Below are 19,077 nucleotides of genomic sequence, written 5' to 3' on the forward strand. Positions count from 1 at the left end.
GTGGTAAGTATATATTTTCATCCGGCTTATTATTGACATTTCTAATAATGTACACATGTTTACTTATTTTCAGATCTTCCAAGAAATGTAACGTCAGAGTTGATATTAATAAAAAAAGAAAAATTTAATTCTGGTTGTATGTTTGTATGTTTTTGTAGCTTCAGTAGATACTGTAAGTAATGCAGTAGTACTTCCAGCGCTGATCGGTTCATGCGAAACTGTGTTTGGGTTTGTATGATGTGTTGTTAACACAACATATTTTCTCTTTCGGAGAGTGAGTTGAGGTGTTTTCGGTTTTCTCCTTCTTTTCCGGAGTGCCCGGTAAGACCCTATTAGAGTGCAAGGGACAAAACGTTTGATGTGAGTGCCGGATAGGTTGATGCCATGCTGCTCGATACAGAGCGTGCTGGGTCGGTACGCGGACATTGCTCAGACCGTTGGAAGACCATCTCGTGCAAAGGTTGGGCCGACCGTTGTACCGTGTCTCGCACAAGCGCCCTGAACGTACGGCTTCGATGATGTGGATGTGGTGATGTTCCTGGTGGGTACATTCGTAGACCAGTGAGACACAAAACATCCAAAACCAGCCACCATCCCGGGATCCATTCGGTGTGTTGACACGGGTGGTTCTGGGTGCACGGTGCTTGGTGGTCGGTCAGTGTGGCGAAGGAAGCAGGGAGTAAAGGGAAAATTTGTGGAAAAGCAATTATCGAACCACACGGTGGCAGGTTTTATCCGAAAAAGGTGCTTGCGAATGCCAAGAGCAAAAAGCGGTAAGTTAACAACACGAAGAATTGAAGTGGTGGTAAGACGTTTAATTTTTATTGTTTGTTTGAGATCCGGTAGATTTCAGAAGAGCTAGGGCTAGGCTAGGGGGCATTTTAGAATTAGCGCGCCCTTATGATTATCCACACCCCAATGCATTCATATGTGTGTATAGCTGCAGTTTAATATATGCGTGTGTGCGTGTAGGTATGTATACGTTTTCCAAACACAATCATGTCGAAAAACCTGGTGCAAAAAGAAAAGAAAAGCGCAAATTTGTGTGTTCGTTGTTTTGCCTATACAACATAATTTATTGTACGTAAATCTCGTGCATATGAATGTACAGAGGACGCGCGTGTGTGTGTGTGTGAGCCAAGCCAAGTTCGATTATTGCGGGTATTTTCCATGAAACTGGCAACACACGTAACATATCCGGTGATACGTCCGATGATTTCTTATGTTTGTTGCCGTGTGGGAAATATTGCAACGCTCAATATAGGTGTGCGTGTACGTGGCATTACTGCATATAAAGCCAGTTTCAAATTTTCTTTTACACTACCGATGCATCAAGGGCGTATGTGTGTTTGCGTTCGTGTCGATTTTTCCTTCATACCATCCCAAATAAGGGAAAAAATCGTCACTTTTAATCGTTTTTTTGACATCTATTGTTTTTATCTCTCTCGCTCCGACATGCTCGCTGTCGCTGTCTGACGTTTGGGTCATGTTCCGTTTGGTCGCTCTGTTTCTCTCTCTCTCTCTCACACACACACACACACACACAACTGCTTTTTCGGTTATGCTGGCTTGTGGTGCGTAAATGGCGTAGTGTCACACTGTTCGAGACCGTGGTTCGAGCGTGTGCTGTCAGTGAACCGGCGAACTGTTGGTGTCCCCACTATCCGGAAAGGAAAATCGCGCAAAGGTAAAGGAAAATTTGTTACTGATTGTCGTGACAATGAGCGTTGTTTATTGAACAGAGAAACGGGGCCATTTTGTTACGGGGTTCAGTGCCGTTCGGCATAATCCTAATGTGTGAGTGTGTGTGGCAAATCGTTTGTCAAATGGATCTGTGAATATGTTAATATGTTATGATTGCATGAGAGTTTTCTACGAAAATTAAAATGTCCGTTCCATAAGTACGATAAATATACTGCGGAATGTAAAAAAAGTTATATAAGATTCGTTCTATACCGTATCAGTGTGTGTGTGTGTGTGTGTGTGTGTTTGTGTGTGTGTGTGCAGATTTTTGGCAAGCCAGGAGAGAGTTGCACGGCCGGAAACTGTTCTTGGTCGGATTTGCGGCCTTTTATATCACATACAACCGCACACAATCAAGCAACCTACAAGCAACTTTTCCTTCACGGTGTGTCGTCTGCAACCAAACAAAACAATGCAACATTGTGTGCTGCCACACACATGTAAGCGGGTTTAAGGCGCTACTCGTGAGTGCAGTGTTAAAAAAAACATGCGAAGTAAATGATGGTCGATATGTACGGAGCAAACAGAAAAAGGAAAACATACGGTGGCTCTCTCATCATCTTTTCTAATTGTGATAAGTGAGGTGGAAAGAAAAGAAAACCCCGAAAAGCTAGGTTAGTGGAACTGATTGTGTCTGTGTGAGTGCTACAAAGGTTTTAGTGCTTTTTTAGCTGTTTGCCGATATGTGCATAACGAGTTGCGTACGGGTACGGTTTATATGTGTAAATCAAAAACTTCAGGAGCGATAACTTTTTGAGGATGAGTTTGTATAGGACACCGAACATTGTACGACATGTTTGGCACCATTTAACCCTGAGTTAATTTTAATCTACGGGGCTTTGTTGACCCAAAAGACATTATTGTGTCAAATTCTTTATAACATTAATGACGGATATTGTGCGTAGAACCAGGACCCGGTATGATGATAAAGTTCTAGTTTGTTTACTGGAATTTGCACTGTTGGTAGAAAAGTATTGGTATCTTGAGAAACAAGTTTCATTCGTTCCGTACCTTATCGTATGTAAATCATATGTAAATCGTAAAAGATAGACATTGCAATGTACCTGAAATCTTGCTCGTATTTTAAAGCAAAATATTCTTCACTTGCCAAATCGTATCTCGAAGTACCGCGCTACCACTTTTCTTATTTCAAGAGCGGCAATAACATTCTGACAACGAAAACGTTCCTTCCTCTGCAGTATATCGTATAGTGCGTACATTTGTTTTTGTGTTAAACTTTTCCCGGCAGCTTGACGTTACGACTAAACCCGTTACGCTACAAGGGACGTAAAGGGCTGGGATACTGAAAGGAGAGAAAAAGTGATAAAGTGAACCCCATTTTTATTCGTTTCGATTTTCCGCGCCTGAAAATGGCGCATGTGCATTTTGTTCGCCGATATACGACTGCCTTTTGGGCACTGCCGGCATAGCGCAGCAACTAATCAAAGAAAAAATGCGAGAGAGAGAGAGAGAGAGAGAGAGAGAGAGAGAGAGAGAGAGAGAATGAAAAAGGAAGCAATAGTACTTATTGTGGCAAATGTATTGCCGCAACAAGCGAATATCATTTGTTTTGCATTGATATTTGTGCTAATTGCAACTCAGCACTCTTTTAAATAAATAAAAGTGTTTGAAAAAGCCTATTTCCCCATATACCATGGGGAATGTTGCAATTCTAGACAGTTTTGTTAATTTTTTTATCGTCATTCCATACTTAATCCTTGGAATTGGTTGATGAAGCATTCGAGTACGTTGTTTATTTATGTATCCATTCTGTTTTCGATTGCAACACAGTTTACAAATCATGGTAGCATAAATTTCATGGCAACACGGTTTTTTTGCTGCAACCTTTGTTTGCTACAATTTTCTTAGAAAAAAAAAACAGGACAATGAGCGTTTTCTCGGTGACTTTAACCAAGAAACGTATAGTTTTTCATTCTATTTTCTAGTTTCCCTCAAGCTAGCTTGTAGGGTTTCTCAGTGTTACAAAATTTATTAAATATCCCAAACTGCATATTGCATTGAACCGAATGTTACATTATCGCGCAGGGAAGGAAGCCTGTTCCTTTCAGGCAGAGCAGAAAGTTGTGTAATTGTAAACTTGATGTAAAGCACACGCGTCCGCAACGTGACGACGAAAATCTAGACGTCGTTGTTAATGATTCTGTCATCCCAGTTGATGGTGGGGACGATACATCACCAAATCGACTGACAAACGCTATCGTTACGTTAGAAACAATCGGATTAAGATGCTATGATTAGAGTGAGTAAAGAGTTTCGGATGTATGACTTGTTATCAACCTTGTTTTTTTTTTACCTGATATAGTGGAGTTTGAAATCCCCGGTGCTAATTCCCTTCTAAACACCACCCCCTACCGATCAAACCAAAATGGATTCAATGGCTCCATTATTATGCATAAAGTACAGGTGTCTGTATTAGTATACTCCGACAGCAATCCCCATCGACAAGGTCAACATTAACCGGTGGGGCAGCGTGGGAAGCAGCGTTGCTGGAAGTGGAAATAGCAAATGCGTATTAATTAGCCGAGCTGCACAATGTATGTGAGGGCCATTAAGTGAGTTTGCTTTTGGAATTCTTGGATGTTTTTGATTTTACTCAGATTTTGTCTCTTCAGTTGGCTAGTAAATGCTCATTCATCAATTTGCTCTTATTTTAGGACTTGGATTGGATGTCTCATCGTCATACTGCTGGACACTATCAGCAAGCGAGATGTTGCTAACCGGTAGAATGGCTCATTATGAGCGTAAAAAAAAATACCCCACTGGTAATCAACCCAGACGTGCGCGGGACCATTATTTTGGCCTCCCCCGTGTGTGTCTCGTTGCTTCGTTCCCGCCCTCTGTCGTAGCGTTGAGATCACAAACGTCGAGACGTTTGTTTTTTTTCTTGTTACCCCTGTGTAAACGCTTTATATGGTGGTTATAAAAGCAGTGCTCGGAAGATAAGGGTAAGCGACGAACCCCCCCACCCTTAAACACGATGAAAGCGGTGACGGGTAAAAAGGGGGAGACGTGGGTGCTTGGTGCGAGGTATTGGAATACCGATAGCCGTACTCGATAAGCGGTGTAGCGGTGATAGAATGGGTGAATCTTTGGCCTTCCCGCCCCATCTTGGTTCGTTTCTACAGCCGTCGTTGGTCCCCCATTGTATGTCGGACAAGCAATTCCGATTGGTCTCCTACCCGGTTGGGCATGATTGCTAGTATGATAGGATGTATATCAACTGAGGGTTAAGTCGACGAATCTTTTTATTGTACCTAGATGCACGACAAAAAAAAGGGCCCACATAGTTATGTGAGGTCGAGAGTTACAGCTCCCAATGTCTTCCCATAACCCATAACACCAGTACTTTTTTCGTTTTTATTTTGGCCGGTCATACCGCCATGCCAGGCAATGATGATGATGGTATGATTAATCGCGATTTCGACAGTGTTGTACTGGTAGGACGTGACGAGTCATAGAAGCGGTGTCCGTATCAGCTATTGCGATGACTCAAACGACATTGTATCAGGTGCAATTGTAAAGTTGAAATGTAACGACCTCTTTCTTTGATTAGATTTCATCGTGCAATACGGCCACAGCATGAGGAAATAAGAAATGCAGCTATAAATATATATATACACGTATTTAAATAGCTGATAACATACGTCCGGAAGCGAACGATTCATCATACTCTGCCATAAGCTGTATAGATGAATCAGATTTTTTGTTCACGAGCAGGATGAGTAATTAGGGGGTTTTTAGATTGGTTGTAACGTTTTTCACTAAAACTTGATTCGTTTCCATCCCAGCGTTGCTGTCCGTAATTGATAACACATTTGTGAGACCTTTTTTTTTTGGGCAAACATAAGAGCATTTTGGATGATTATCATCATCACAGCATTTCTGCTGCAAACCAGTGAATGTTAACGTTTGTGTTATCGCTTGTTTGATAATTTTGTGTTTGTTTGATTATTGGACTTTTTTTAAAATGGAATGTTTCAAACGCTGACGTAACGCAGTAAATAATTAGAAAAAGACACACCAATCATTATTCGAGATTACAGCGGTGGTTTCGATTGTTCAAGCGGCGATGACGCCCCGCCTGTATTACTCTCGCTTAATCACAAGCTATTCAATACCCCCATTGATCTGCAGTCGCTCTGATCAGTACCCATTGTATTTTCGTGCGATATGCGCTTAGAAATTTATGAACTGTGTGTCCGCTGTAGCTGCTAAAACCATGCTGAAACCGCTGTAGACCTTGCGTCAATACCAGCTCCAATAGAACCAGATGATCACATGTACTTTATCGGCAGAGTGTGGAGGCTTATCTGCTTGCAACCATCCTTTCGGGGCCTGTGCGGTGTTGGGCCACCCGCGGGGCACTGTACAAGGTGCACAGATGGTACACCCGGCCTGAATGTGACAGTTGCCAGCACAGTGTGCTCGAGTTGAGTTCATCCAGAAGAATGAACAGATAAGACAGACGGTTCACAGTGTTTGGTGTTCAGGGCGCGGTAACGGATGGATTTGGTCACGCTTAGTGCCACCCTCTTGAAGATCATCTTTCGCGAACCCGGTTGCACACCGAGTAAGTTGTTGAAGAATATGGGCATTTAGGTGCTTGAATGTAGCGTTTAATAACTGTCGGTTGTAAAGGGTGTAAATGGTTATATGCACACGGATAATATACACAGTCTACGTGTGAGCAAGCAGGTGGTGTAATGGACCGGTGTCATCCGGTCAAGGGCAAAACAATTCCTACCCCCATGAGGGCAATGTTGTTAATTAATAGCTTTTTGCTGTGACACTATTGCTTCAGCGTTTTACCTACATACAGGGAAGGAAAAAGTTTACGATCAGGAGGGTTAATCATGCTAAATGGTGTTTTTTTTTCTACTGATGGTCATGCTTCTAAGACACTCACGTTTGATGTGATGTAGATCCGATATCTCCCGTGGTTTGGACCTCTGACACGCTCTCGATAATAGCTGTATAATCTCTGCTAAACTCGATGACTTCCTTGCGCGGCCGTATGCAGTAGCGAGCGTTTTTTAAAAAGATAAAACCTGGAGAAGGTTTTGTTTTGTGTCTTTTTGCTATTCACACATGTCGAATGAGGTGTAACCCTATCGCAAGCAACGCTTGCTTGCAATGCGATTGCATAACCGGGTAAAGTGGTGTCTCCGCAGTAGACTGTAAATAGTAACAAAACAATAACATGATATTAATAGAGCCCTAGCCGTAACACGTGAGCCACATGCCGCCATCACGGTTCATCTGATATAGTCGTGGATTCTGTCTTTGTTTTGATTTCTGTTTCATTCATGCACCAGCTGCAAGCAAAAACATCAATGGAATTAAACATGAGAACAAACTACAACGGACAGTCGAAAGATGTTTACGATTGCTCCATTGCAAAAGGTATTCGCGCGTTCCACACCCATGTGTATTCTGCTGACTGTTCCTTATTCCGGTAGGACGTTGCACCAATTGGACACCAACGGAGAAACAAGTAACTAGTCATTACTGCTTCCGTGGATCGACTTTACGGTATTGATTACACAATGCTCTGTTTACTGTTCGTGCACCCTCTTGTTCCTTCCCCTTTTGCCTTCCGGGGCAGAGCAGCTTTGAGAAGAAGGTATTATCTTATCTAATGCAGCATTTTGCTTGCCTTCATGTGTTTTGTATGTATGTGTGTGTGTGTGGGTGTGTGTGTGTTTTTTGCGATATAGATATTGCTGGTTGGTTAGAATCGGAACGGTCATTATACGTCAGATAGCAGAGTAGTTGAAAATCGTTTGCAATACTACAGAAATTGTACAACCGGGGGTAACGCGCAGTGCTAATAACTATATAGAACAAATTGTGTTGCTGACATATCTCACTCCCATTCGGAGCCAAAGCTAGAGCTGCAACACGCGCTGTAACTCTAGTGATTGCGAAGTGGACAGTTGTCGTAATTTTACTGGGAAGGAATACACTTCAGTTATTTATTTATTTGTAAATTTGTGCCTTTCTCGGTGAAATAGTAATAATTCCACCGTTTCTTCAAAACTTCCACAACTTCCAACTGCTTATTTACATATCCTTAAAGTTTAGTAACGATTCCAAAACATTTGTTTTTATCTTTCAGGTCTTCACACCTGACACACCTTTGACACTCCACGCACACCTTGAAGCGAGCAGTACGGGCTGTCGCAACGGAACTGTCAGTGGCCAACGTTGGTAAACCTCAACGCCGTATATCCTTTGCCAAGCGTTGAAAACGATGCAATCGAATCGAACGTAACGAAACGTGCACCGCTTGTTGATGTTTCTACACACCGACGAAGGGTACCGACATATCGTGGCAAAGTAGATACGACGGGCAAAGGCAAACGTGATACCGCACCGAAAAGCGAAACGAACCACTGCCATCGAAGTAGTTTTGTTGGTGACAGCAGCGCGTATTCGGCCGTAGCGTCACCGTCACCAATACATAACAGCACGCCCCGGTCGGTCGGTGCGTGTCTCGCATCAGCCGTAACGCCGCACAAAACAAAACAAGCGATGCTAAATTCCACCTCCAAGCACGTCCTGCACTGTGCGCTACTGTTCGGGCTGCTGTTCGCGTTCGAGATCTTTTGCGGTGGTATCAAGGTGAAGGAAAGTTCGTTCGTTGCGATCGACCCGTGGGAGGAGTATGGCACCCTGCCGACGGTCGTGCTGTACCTGCTGCGGTTGCTCACCTTTCTAACGCTGCCGCAGGTGCTGTTTAACTTTTTCGGCCTGGTCATCTACAACGCCTTCCCGGAGAAGGTGATCGTGAAGGGTTCACCGCTGCTGGCACCGTTCATCTGCATACGGATCGTAACGCGGGGCGACTACTCCGAGCTGGTGAAGACGAACGTGCTGCGAAACATGAACACCTGTCTCGATACCGGGCTGGAGAACTTTCTGATCGAGGTGGTCACGGACAAACCGATCGGGCTGCCAAAGCACCGGCGGACGCGGGAGATTGTAGTGCCGAAGGAGTACAAGACGAAGACGGGCGCCATGTTTAAGGCGCGCGCATTGCAGTACTGTCTGGAGGATACGGTGAACGTGCTGAACGACAACGACTGGGTGGTGCATCTGGACGAGGAAACGCTGCTGACGGAGAACAGTGTGCGCGGTATTATTAACTTCGTACTGGACGGGAAGCATCCGTTCGGGCAGGGTTTAATAACGTACGCAAACGAGAATGTGGTCAACTGGTTGACGACACTTGCCGATAGCTTCCGCGTGTCGGACGACATGGGGAAGCTGCGCCTGCAGTTTAAGCTGTTCCACAAACCGTACTTCAGCTGGAAGGGTAGTTACGTGGTAACGCAGGTATGGTTTGCAATTAAGCAATGTGTAGTGGCGTGCCCGCGGTTCACTAATCCGCTGCCTTTTTTTGTTGTCCTTTTTGCTAGGTCCATGCGGAGAAGGCAGTCTCGTTCGATAATGGCATCGATGGTTCGGTGGCAGAAGATTGTTTCTTCGCTATGCGTGCCTTCGCTCAGGGCTACACGTTCAACTTCATCGAGGGTGAGATGTACGAGAAGTCCCCGTTCACGCTGACCGACTTTCTTCAGCAGCGCAAACGCTGGCTCCAGGGCATCCTGCTCGTCGTTCGGTCCGCCTCGATTCCGGTCCGCAACAAGATCCTGCTCGGCATCAGCCTCTGCTCGTGGATCACGATGCCACTGTCCACGTCGAACATGATCTTTGCCGCGATCTACCCGATACCCTGCCCGAACCTGATCGACTTCGTGTGCGCATTCATTGCCGGTTTCAACATCTACATGTACGTGTTCGGTGTGATCAAATCGTTCTCGCTGTACCGGTTCGGGCTGGTGAAGTTTCTCGCGTGCGTACTGGGCGCCCTATGCACCATCCCGATCAATGTCGTTATCGAGAATGTGGCCGTCATCTGGGGCCTGGTTGGGAAGAAGAACAAATTCTACGTGGTGCAGAAGGATGTGCGGGCGCTCGTTACGGTTTAGGGTTGTGGATGGATGAGCGTACGTGACGCTGTCGAGATCTCGGAAGCGCAGTGGTATTAGATGTATGCTAGCATTTAAGATATTACTCTTTACTTTATTATGACGCCTATCGGTCACACGAACGCTTCTGTTCTTCTGTTCTGTTCTGTTCATTGATTTTCGAATCAATGTTCATTTCCTTCCACAATTATTCTCTCTCTCACTCTCTCTCTCTATTTATCTCTTTCTTCCTCTCTCTCTCTTGACCGTTACAATGACATCGTGTACACCTTGTCCTGCGTGTAATATGAATAGCCGAATTAGCTTTCATAAATCGTTTGCATTTTATGTTTGTAGTATGCTATATATCGAATGCAATTAAGCAAACAAACATCACGGGCAAACATCACAAACCTTGAAGGACAGTCAGTGCAGGAAGGAGAATGAGGGAAGAGGCTGTTAGCTTGATTAGCCCGAATGACCAAATAGTCGGTTAAGGTGCATTGTGGTACGCACCACAGAAGACAACCATGAGGCAGAGAAAAAGCATTTTTTTATGCGTAGAATTACAAATGCACTATTCGCTCGTGTGTTAGCTAGAAACCCCCGATAACGTACCTAAGCTAGTAGTCGAATTAATCCTCTCTTTCTTCAGAGAGGTTTCAGAAGAACTCAAAATGGTCGTGTGCATATCTCCCAATTGGCTGTTTTGCACTGCAGCTAAAGTGCAGAACGAAACCAACTCATCGTTACACGCGTTCGGGGAATAGTGGCACGAAAAGCATAGATGCGAAGAGTTTATAAGTAACGACGAGTGCAAACTTTAGAGCATTAGTAGCATTAAATTATGAGGAGATGGAGAGAAAAGAAAAACATACATTTCTATTCGCTGCGGCAATGATTTCTAATCAATCATTCACTACCTCGTCTTTCTTTTCTCTAGCTGCAAACATTGGGCTGGGAAAGGTAAAGCATTTGCTTTCGATTCGATTGATATTATACAAAAAAAAACCAATGCTTGTTGGGTAGCTGGCCCCGGAAAGCAGTGTAGGAAACATTTGTTATGTTGTTCAATTAGTAACATTGTGCTCTACTTACATCTAGTCTATTTATTTTCAGCCGCGCAATTACACTACTTCATGGCACACGCTTGTGAACAGCCGCGCCTACACAACTTTATGGCACAAAAGTGTGTAGATTTATTATCAAACTTTCTGCCTTATTGTTTGTTTCTGGAAACGCGTTTCATATACCCGCACGTGGTTTTAAGCGTTTTAGTGCTGTGCGGAGTTATGTTTCGCATGGAACGATACACGCGTTTCGTGCCAAAAATGTGACTCTGGTTTAGGTGTTAGTGAAGAAGAAAGACATCACTTCGAAAGAGATATGAGCTCAGGAAGCTAAACCACTCAGGCTTGAAGAGGTCGCACACCAAAAAAAAGCACAGCTTTTTCTTGCATTACCAACGATTCTATCTTGTGTAAATTATTTTCGCTCTTTTCAGCTGCTGCTTGCAATTGTTTGCTATAAAATCTACTTAGGGGATTTTTCGATAAAATCTGTGCTCTTTTCCATGCTTTCCCTATTCTGTAGTATGTAGTTCTCATCACAACAACTGCAATGTATAACGTATTACATATGTATAAGTCAAGCTATGATTTCATAACCACACCACAGTGTGGTTCAAAAGCGTCACGAAAACAGACCGAAACGAAACCGAAAAAAAAGTAACTTCTAAAGCGAACAGATTAGGCAGAAGGCACTCATTTTGCTTATTTGAGATTTTGTTTAGCATGTTGAGCATGTTTAGCCTAAACCAGTCGAATGTACACCACCATTCGGCCGAATCTTTATGTTTATGTTCAGTAAGAATGCGAACGGAAATCACATGTACGCTAGGTATTGAATATGTACCAAACCAAAATCAGAACGATGCAAGCAATGTGGAACATGTTTGATAAAGGTTGCTGCTACGACGCCCAACTTTTTTCACATGTTTGCTGTGTTTTTTAGGTTTAAAGAGAGACATACACGCACACCCATAAATACCATTCACAACCTCGCTGTGTCAGGTGCTTGCCGGTCGGGAGGAATTTGTATTGTAAATTGTAAACAGAATCTCGGTTCGCTTTACCCTCTTTCACGCACCGGCGAGCTGGGTTGTTTTCCTAGTGAGGTTTTTGTGTAATTGTTTGTTTTGTTTTTGAACCATCAACCAACTTCACAAGATTAAACATGCTTAGTTGTTACGCAATGCTGTATCATTGAATGGGAAACACAGAACAGAGAAAGGAACATTTTGCTTTAATATTACACCGATACCGATACTAATGCTAATAATGATGTGGGTGTGTGTGTGCGATTTTATGTTAGTAAAGACAAGGATTGAAAGTTATGTACATTTCATTTAAGCATTAATTATGTATTACACGAAGCCCATGGCTGTACTGGTGGGTAGAAACGACACAATGTATAGATAAATCTGTCTTGTAATTAATGCAATTAGTATATTAGTGATAGGCGTAATAGGTTTAGGTATAGCTTTGTTGTTACTTTTGCAAGTGTTTTTGTTTATCCTTTAAGGTTTCAAAATATGGGCGCTAGGTAGAACGCGTTACAATTGGAGCTAGCAGGAAAGCCCCAACCTTTTTGATGCTATGGAGGGATCTGTACTCGCAAGATGGGTACAACATGACACTAGAGAGCGAGACATATAAATAGAGAGACATAGAGAGCGAGAGAGAGAGAGAAGCATCAGCAACGCAAGAATGTGCTAGTTACGTCATGAGAACTATACCGTGCGATCCAGGTTACACTAGGACATTCACAGGTCCATGCGCACGTGTTGGTGTCCGACCTTTAGGGATGCTCCTGCTGTATGGTCATGGCCGCAAAGCGGTTCTTATAGCTGCTAATCATGTAGAAGGGTTAAGTTCTATCATGCAAAACAAGAACAACAACAAAACAAACCTTGATTGATACACCTGCAATGATTATTTCTTCAATTATTGGCTTAAATAACATTTGTTACCTTAGAAGATTGCGATTGCGAAGATAGGTGCGACGTATTTTTTCGTGCGAGTAGGAAATAGTTTTAGAAGGGAAGGGTATTATTTAAAACCACATTCAGTATCCACTGCAGAATGAGGTTTTGTCGTCGTTTGCATGAGTGAAGCAATTAGTTTGTATTTATTCCTTGAAGGAAGGTAGATAAATTCTCAAAAAAAAAAACCCCTTTTTGTCCAAGAATCCGGTTTTGAGTTGAGGTATACTCATATAGGTCAGGCACGGCTCATTGTAGGCAACAATCTACACGTCAAGAAACAGTGTTTTCGTTACTAGCACATTACACAAATTACGCCTGTATCAGTCCCGTATGCGTAGAGTCAGAGATAATGTGCATGTTCCGTATTTAAAGATCGCCCCATAGTATCCCTGTTATCGCGCCGATCCGTTTCACATATTTATTATCTAAGCAGGCAAGTTCGCCGTTTAGATGTGAAAACGATATTATTCTGCAGACCCTTATAATTCTTCATATCATTTATTATTGTACTCATATAATTTGGGTGGGAAGGGGAAAGCAAACGGAGTGAATGCAAAATTTAAAGAATAAAGAATTTGCAAACATTAATAATAGGTCGAAGCGGAAGAAAACGTAGACAAACCACGGGACACAAGCGTAGAGCTGAACGAATGGGTTTGAAGAAAACGAAACAAATTATGTAAAGAAAATACAGTAACAAAACAAATGTGTTCAGCCCAGTCCGGCGGGTTCATAGACACGTGGGAGTCGGCTTTATGTTTTGTTTTTGAAGGGAAGGGCCACAATAAACAACCGTGCCGATCGTGTTGTTCTTTTTTTTATAAGACAGTAAGCAAAAAATACGAAAATTCTAAAACAAACAAAAAAAACGAGATACGAAAAACAGATGCACGGATCGATGATTGAACCGGTATGATGAAGAGTCACGACGAAGAAAACATAGATGCTTGATCAAAAACGAAAGAAATCACGAATAATCAATAAAGAAAAAGTAAAACACTCTTAAAATAATACTTTTGTGTTTTGTGTGGTTCCGAAAGGTAGATGCTTAAGGGGAGAAAGCTGAAACAAACGGTTTACGGATGTATATGTACGTAATTCAGCAGATAAGCCACTGCATGTTAAGAAAGAAAAAGAAATTTTCGACTTACGCCTAAATGTATGCAAGTGATGAATGTTAATTTAAATCAAATAGACTACATTCAGGCGCCTATGGCGTAGAGGTTAAAATGGCCAGGGCTGTAGAAGCTGTTATAAATATCTTGTACAATTATTTAATGCAAAACGGAAGCTATAAATATGATATTAATGTTATGAATAGCTTTAAAACTTGAAATTTCAACTAACTTTGAATTGAAAATGACTCACCAACAACAACCAGTAGTAATTAGCAATCTAACTTACAGTTTTACAGATTTAGGATTGTTTTTTCATTATTTAGTTTTGTTTAGAAGTTTTTATCCACGGCGAAATTTCAATGATTTAAGATTGAATCGTTTATATATTATATTGTGAACATAAGTGCTAGCAAAACCATTTCCAGAGCCGAAAGCATGGAACTAATGGCTAAAACTCCTTTTTCCAGCTGCATAATAAAATTAAGGAAACTTCTTTTGTTAAGGAATCCTTAATGTGCTCCCGACGTACATCACAAGAGTATATATCAGGCTCTAGAACCGCTTCGTCCTTTTGGCCTGGCCAACAACGTTAACAACTTTTCCATACAGTTGTATAGAAAGCTTCTCTCACACTCGGTGGGAAAATCCTTAGCTAGACAACTAGACATTTCAACCTATCGTGTCTATTCATGTCTGCCTGAGTTCCAAGAAGCTTTCTTCTTCAAGAATATTCCCACTTTCAACAATGCTTTATTTCAAGTCTTGATAGTATTAGCACATTGCTAATTAACAATTAAATAAATAAATAAATAAATAAATAAATAAATAAATAAATAAATAAATAAATAAATAAATAAATAAATAAATAAATAAATAAATAAATAAATAAATAAATAAATAAATAAATAAATAAATAAATAAATAAATAAATAAATAAATAAATAAATAAATAAATAAATAAATAAATAAATAAATAAATAAATAAATAAATAAATAAATAAATAAATAAATATATAAATAAATAAATAAATAAATAAATAAATAAATAAATAAATAAAAACTCCAGTTCTCCTCTAAGGGACAGGGTACTCGTATGGAAAATCTGTGAAGTTTGTCGCTTGCTTTGCGTTCCCGATCGTAAAGGAAATGTTTTCGTACGTAAATGTACGATTGGAATAGTTTTCCGTTGGGTATGGAATAGCCCCCTCATACAGTTTTGACTCAAGATCGCGCATGACTACACTGTCCATAGTGTTCATTCGCCATATCCTCTCGCTCCTGCCCGTTTATGTTTCGAATCTCGGATGAACACGGCGCTTTAAGCGTACTCTTCCCACACTGCTGCCTAGCAAATCGTACGAGCACGCCGAGCTGCTTAACGTTTCCATTCTCCGAGCATGGAATTCACTAGCGTGCGAGCAACGAAACAGGACGGTAACGCCGGTAAGCGAGGCGTTAAGCAACGTAAAGCGCAGTGGTGTGGTGTCTGTATGCGTGTTGCCGTTGCGAGAGAGTGTATTGTCAATCGCACTAGGAAATGTAAGGTATGCGGCTAAAAATTGGCAAATTTTTAAAAGAAAAGTTGTACGAAAGACTTTACAAATGGAGAAATTAGCAAATATATACAGTGATAAATCGTTCGGAATGATCGCTTTTCTATCCATTCCATTCGATTGTTGGATAAAACTCCATGCGGTGTGTTTTGATGCGTTAGTACGATTAATAGTGTCATTTGTGTTTAGTAACGTGCAAGTGCGTTTGTGAACATTAATAATAACAAAATTTGGCGTAAAAACAAATCCGCCTTCTCTGACAATTCCACCACCTGCCGTGAAATATTATGGTGGTTCAGATCGTGTCTCTGGTTCTTCACTATACAAAACAGATTATTGTTTTATCATTTTACAATATCCTATCAAAATGATTTTTTCCTCTCCTGCTTTGTTTAAAATTTAATTATACGAAGGGAGCTGAGAGAACTCCTTTTTTTGCGTAGGACCACAAAGTGATGTAATGTTTCCTTGGAAAACGTGTCCACTGTGACAGTTGGTGTGTGCTGTTAAAGTTGTGTTAGTAGTAGGCAGCATAATGACGGTTAAAGGAAAATTCGAATCCTTTTCATTCGCTTCGTGGACCGAGGACAAAAAACAAGGGGCGCAGTAGACTTTACGCTTGCGTTTTGTACAACCGGAGCCCATGGAACAAACAACACCTATAATCGCGCACTGGACTCTTCGCTCAACCGTACGGTAGATGTTCTTCGCTCCTTCACACTCTCTCTCGATGTTCGGGCTCTCTTTTGCTCTTAAAGGTGTATAACGACGAGCAAAGCCACTGCGCGAGCCCAATAAAGGCGCTTTTTGTTAGGTTTTTTTGGTTCTTTCCTTCTTCTTCACATATTTGGCAGGTCCCTGTTAGCATTTTTATAGCTTTACCATGTTCCTGGTAAAAAAACAATGTTGCTAAAGAACTAAGTTAAATGTGATTCATCGCTGTGTAAAGCGTGTTCCACGAAGAATGTTTCCTATTTACCGGTGCATGAGAGCGTATGAGTTGTTTTGCGGTAGAAGAACGGAACCAAAAAAGGAGACGTCAGGGCAGCAGTATAATTTCCTTAATTTCTACCAAATGATTTCGATCCTTTTGATCGCGAATTGTCAAAAGCAAACGTAAAAAAGAACGTTATTTTGTGTGCGTGTGTGTGTGTTTTTTTTTCGTTAACGCAGAGTGCCCAAAAAAGGTTTCAGCGGTGTGTGTGCTTGCGATGCTTAAAACTCGCGTGCTTTAAGTCACTCACTCTTTCCCGCTTACTCTCATCGGATTTAGGGTCTCTTTACCTGTGTCCCTCCCCTTCCCGTCATGATCACCTTAACCTAAGCGTCCGCGTCTCTGTGCGCATGTGTAAGTGCGTAAACAGGTCCGGAAGCGGTTCTTAACTTGAAAGGTGCGCGCGGTGACGGCTCACAGCCGCGCGAAAGGGAAACAAAACAAGCTGTGTGTATGCGTACGTGCCCACGCTACGTGTGTTGGAAGAAACGCTCTGCGTTACGGGCGCGTTACGATGTCCTTGCGTGCACCACGCATACGGTGATCCGAAAAATCCGGTTGTGTGATGCTCTACTCACTCTGGCTTCCTCTCTCTCTCTTTCTCCCGAGCGGATGAGCTAATTGTGTGTTGGGACAGAAGAGACGTTAAAGTGCGACGAGTGCGACTTCAACCCCGCTCCTTCTTGCACACACATCGTCCTTTTCCGATGTGTAGCATGGAACACTTTTCTAACACAGCGTGCCATCCTGCTCTCGCTGTCGGAGCTTCCAAGCTGCGGAGTTAGCTTTGTTCTGAAATGAAGCTACCTGTACACGGCTGTAGGGATATGATGGTAACAGAAAAGCAATAAATTGTGGCGGTGACGTCATTTGGCGCTATAAAAAAGTCTCTTGGCCAACTATGCAACCAAACAGCTATTAGGACAATGTCTTGTGAATGTTTGTAGCCCATTGGGGAATATGCTGCTATCATGCGAATGTTGTAGAAATTGCAGAATTAACTTAAGCATGCTGGAAATTAAAGAACTTGTCAAAGTGACAGGATGGACACCATGTGAACCCCCAACAAAGTGGTAAATATACAAAGTCAAGAGCCTGTTGTATCTTTCTCCGTTCGCAGTTCGTCTCCACTTTCAAATTATCATCTTTTTTGTTGTTGTTTTATTTCAAAGCTATCAGCAAATGGCCAACCAACAACAACGAAAAATCTGCCTCCTGTGCAGAAAGCATGTCATCCATATCCACCGCGGTGTGGGTCCCCAAGAAACAGCTCCCGAACGCTTAAAGCGTGCTGCGATTGCGAAACATAATACGCCGGGCGTTGTTATATCGCTCAGCCAAACGCCACACTGCTCTCCCGTATATCCCCGCGTTATATCCCGTGCGAAGTTCCGGGAGTCGCGCAGATCAGTGATGGATTTGGGGTGGCGGAGTGAACCAAGTTGTGGAAGTACAGGTACGCAGGCAGTATAGGGTTGCGCGCGCACACGCGTGGTGTGGGCCCTCCGTGCCGGGCAGCATTCCCGTGCGTCGAGTGCGTTCGTTGCTGGAAACCCAACAAGTTGGTCCGCGCAAACATCTTGAGGTCCATATATGCGAATGGCATACACCGGAACCGTGTTTGGTTTTGGTGTGTCGAGAAGGCTCTGGGCCGTAGGATCTTTTGTTGCGATCAGCTCCCCAACTGCACACTGCTTGGTAGCATGCCAACTTCTTCGAGCTCACTTATGCGGGCTCAGCGATTTTTGTTTTCCATTGGTCCAGACGAGAAGAACTTTTCTGCTAGGTGTCACATACGAACTTAAGTTCATTGGAGGTTGATGCGCCGTTAAGAGCAGTTGAGTTAAAAAAAAAATCAAAATACATATTCAAATCCAACTGTCCGATCTTCAAGATGACAGACGGCACTCTATACCCGGCGACGCGAAATCTAAACTGTTAGATCCCACCGTACGGTTAGGTTTGTATATCCGGTGCCATCATAATATCCTGTCGCATGCGCCGTTTATCATCCAGCAATCGTAACCGTTCGAGCTTGTTGGGTTAGAATTTTAAATGAAGTTACCACACCTAGTGAAAGAGACGCCATTACGTATTCCTCCGACCAGTTCTTGAGGAATTCTTCTCCAGTCCCCAGAGAAGGATTGAACGTGATTCCAATTAGATATGCGCTCACCCAATCACTATACCTTCCTGTTAGAATAATGCTCTACATTAAGGAACGATCAATCTGTTGAGGGTTTCCTTTTCGTTGGTAATGTTTCATTTATTTCTTTTTTCCCCCATTTTGGGTATTTTATTTCCTACATCTCGAATCCTCCGACATACATGCACGCACCGTATAAACCCTCGTCGGTTCCATAAAGGCGCAGCGATCCTCGCACTGTTGTAGCCGGGTGGCAGGTGTTCTGTTTTGTTGTGTGTCTTCCATTGTGCATCGGGCAAACAACTCATGGAAAGCTGGCGTCGCTTCATCAGAGCATGTAATCAAGTAAGGGTCGCTCTGTGTAGAGTAGTACCATTCGCATACATGCAAGGGACACAGTACAGGATTCGACTTAGGTCGCAGTGGTCGGCAAACAGTTTTTTTTTCTATTATTATTATATTACGCGAGCTGTGCCGCTCTGA

At 42.5% G+C, this 19,077-nt stretch overlaps 2 protein-coding genes across 6 annotated transcripts in view; both read left to right on the forward strand.

Moving 5' to 3' along the window:
* Positions 1–449: 449 nt before the first annotated feature.
* On the forward strand, positions 450–13,696 carry LOC128306639 (beta-1,4-mannosyltransferase egh). 5 transcript variants are annotated; one of them, XM_053044205.1, is made up of 3 exons: positions 450–773; positions 7,883–9,102; positions 9,186–13,696. In XM_053044205.1, the coding sequence occupies exons 2-3, from the start codon at positions 8,299–8,301 to the stop codon at positions 9,756–9,758; spliced, it is 1,377 nt and encodes a 458-aa protein (XP_052900165.1). In that variant the 5' UTR covers positions 450–773; positions 7,883–8,298; the 3' UTR covers positions 9,759–13,696. The 5 variants fall into 5 exon arrangements, with proteins under 5 accessions (XP_052900165.1, XP_052900166.1, XP_052900167.1 ...); XM_053044206.1 differs by lacking the exon at positions 450–773 and adding an exon at positions 1,610–1,687; XM_053044207.1 differs by lacking the exon at positions 450–773 and adding an exon at positions 2,156–2,183.
* A 1,652-nt stretch (positions 13,697–15,348) lies between these two features.
* The window catches only part of LOC128306451 (uncharacterized), a 39,766-nt gene continuing 36,037 nt past the window's right edge, over positions 15,349–19,077 (forward strand). The window contains exon 1 of the mRNA XM_053043972.1: positions 15,349–15,440. The gene's annotated coding sequence lies outside the window, so the exon portion shown is untranslated. The remainder of the gene's footprint in view (positions 15,441–19,077) is intronic.

The sequence above is a fragment of the Anopheles moucheti genome, chromosome X (assembly GCF_943734755.1).
Source record: "Anopheles moucheti chromosome X, idAnoMoucSN_F20_07, whole genome shotgun sequence".
NCBI lineage: Eukaryota > Metazoa > Arthropoda > Insecta > Diptera > Culicidae > Anopheles > Anopheles moucheti.

Bases quoted from the DNA above. Each gene is read 5' to 3' on its own strand.
- LOC128306639 (XM_053044205.1), top strand. From the start codon at position 8,299: ATGCTAAATTCCACCTCCAAGCACGTCCTGCACTGTGCGCTACTGTTC. The intron at 9,103-9,185 runs GTATGGTTTGCA...CCTTTTTGCTAG, and splicing joins GTAGTTACGTGGTAACGCAG to GTCCATGCGGAGAAGGCAGT.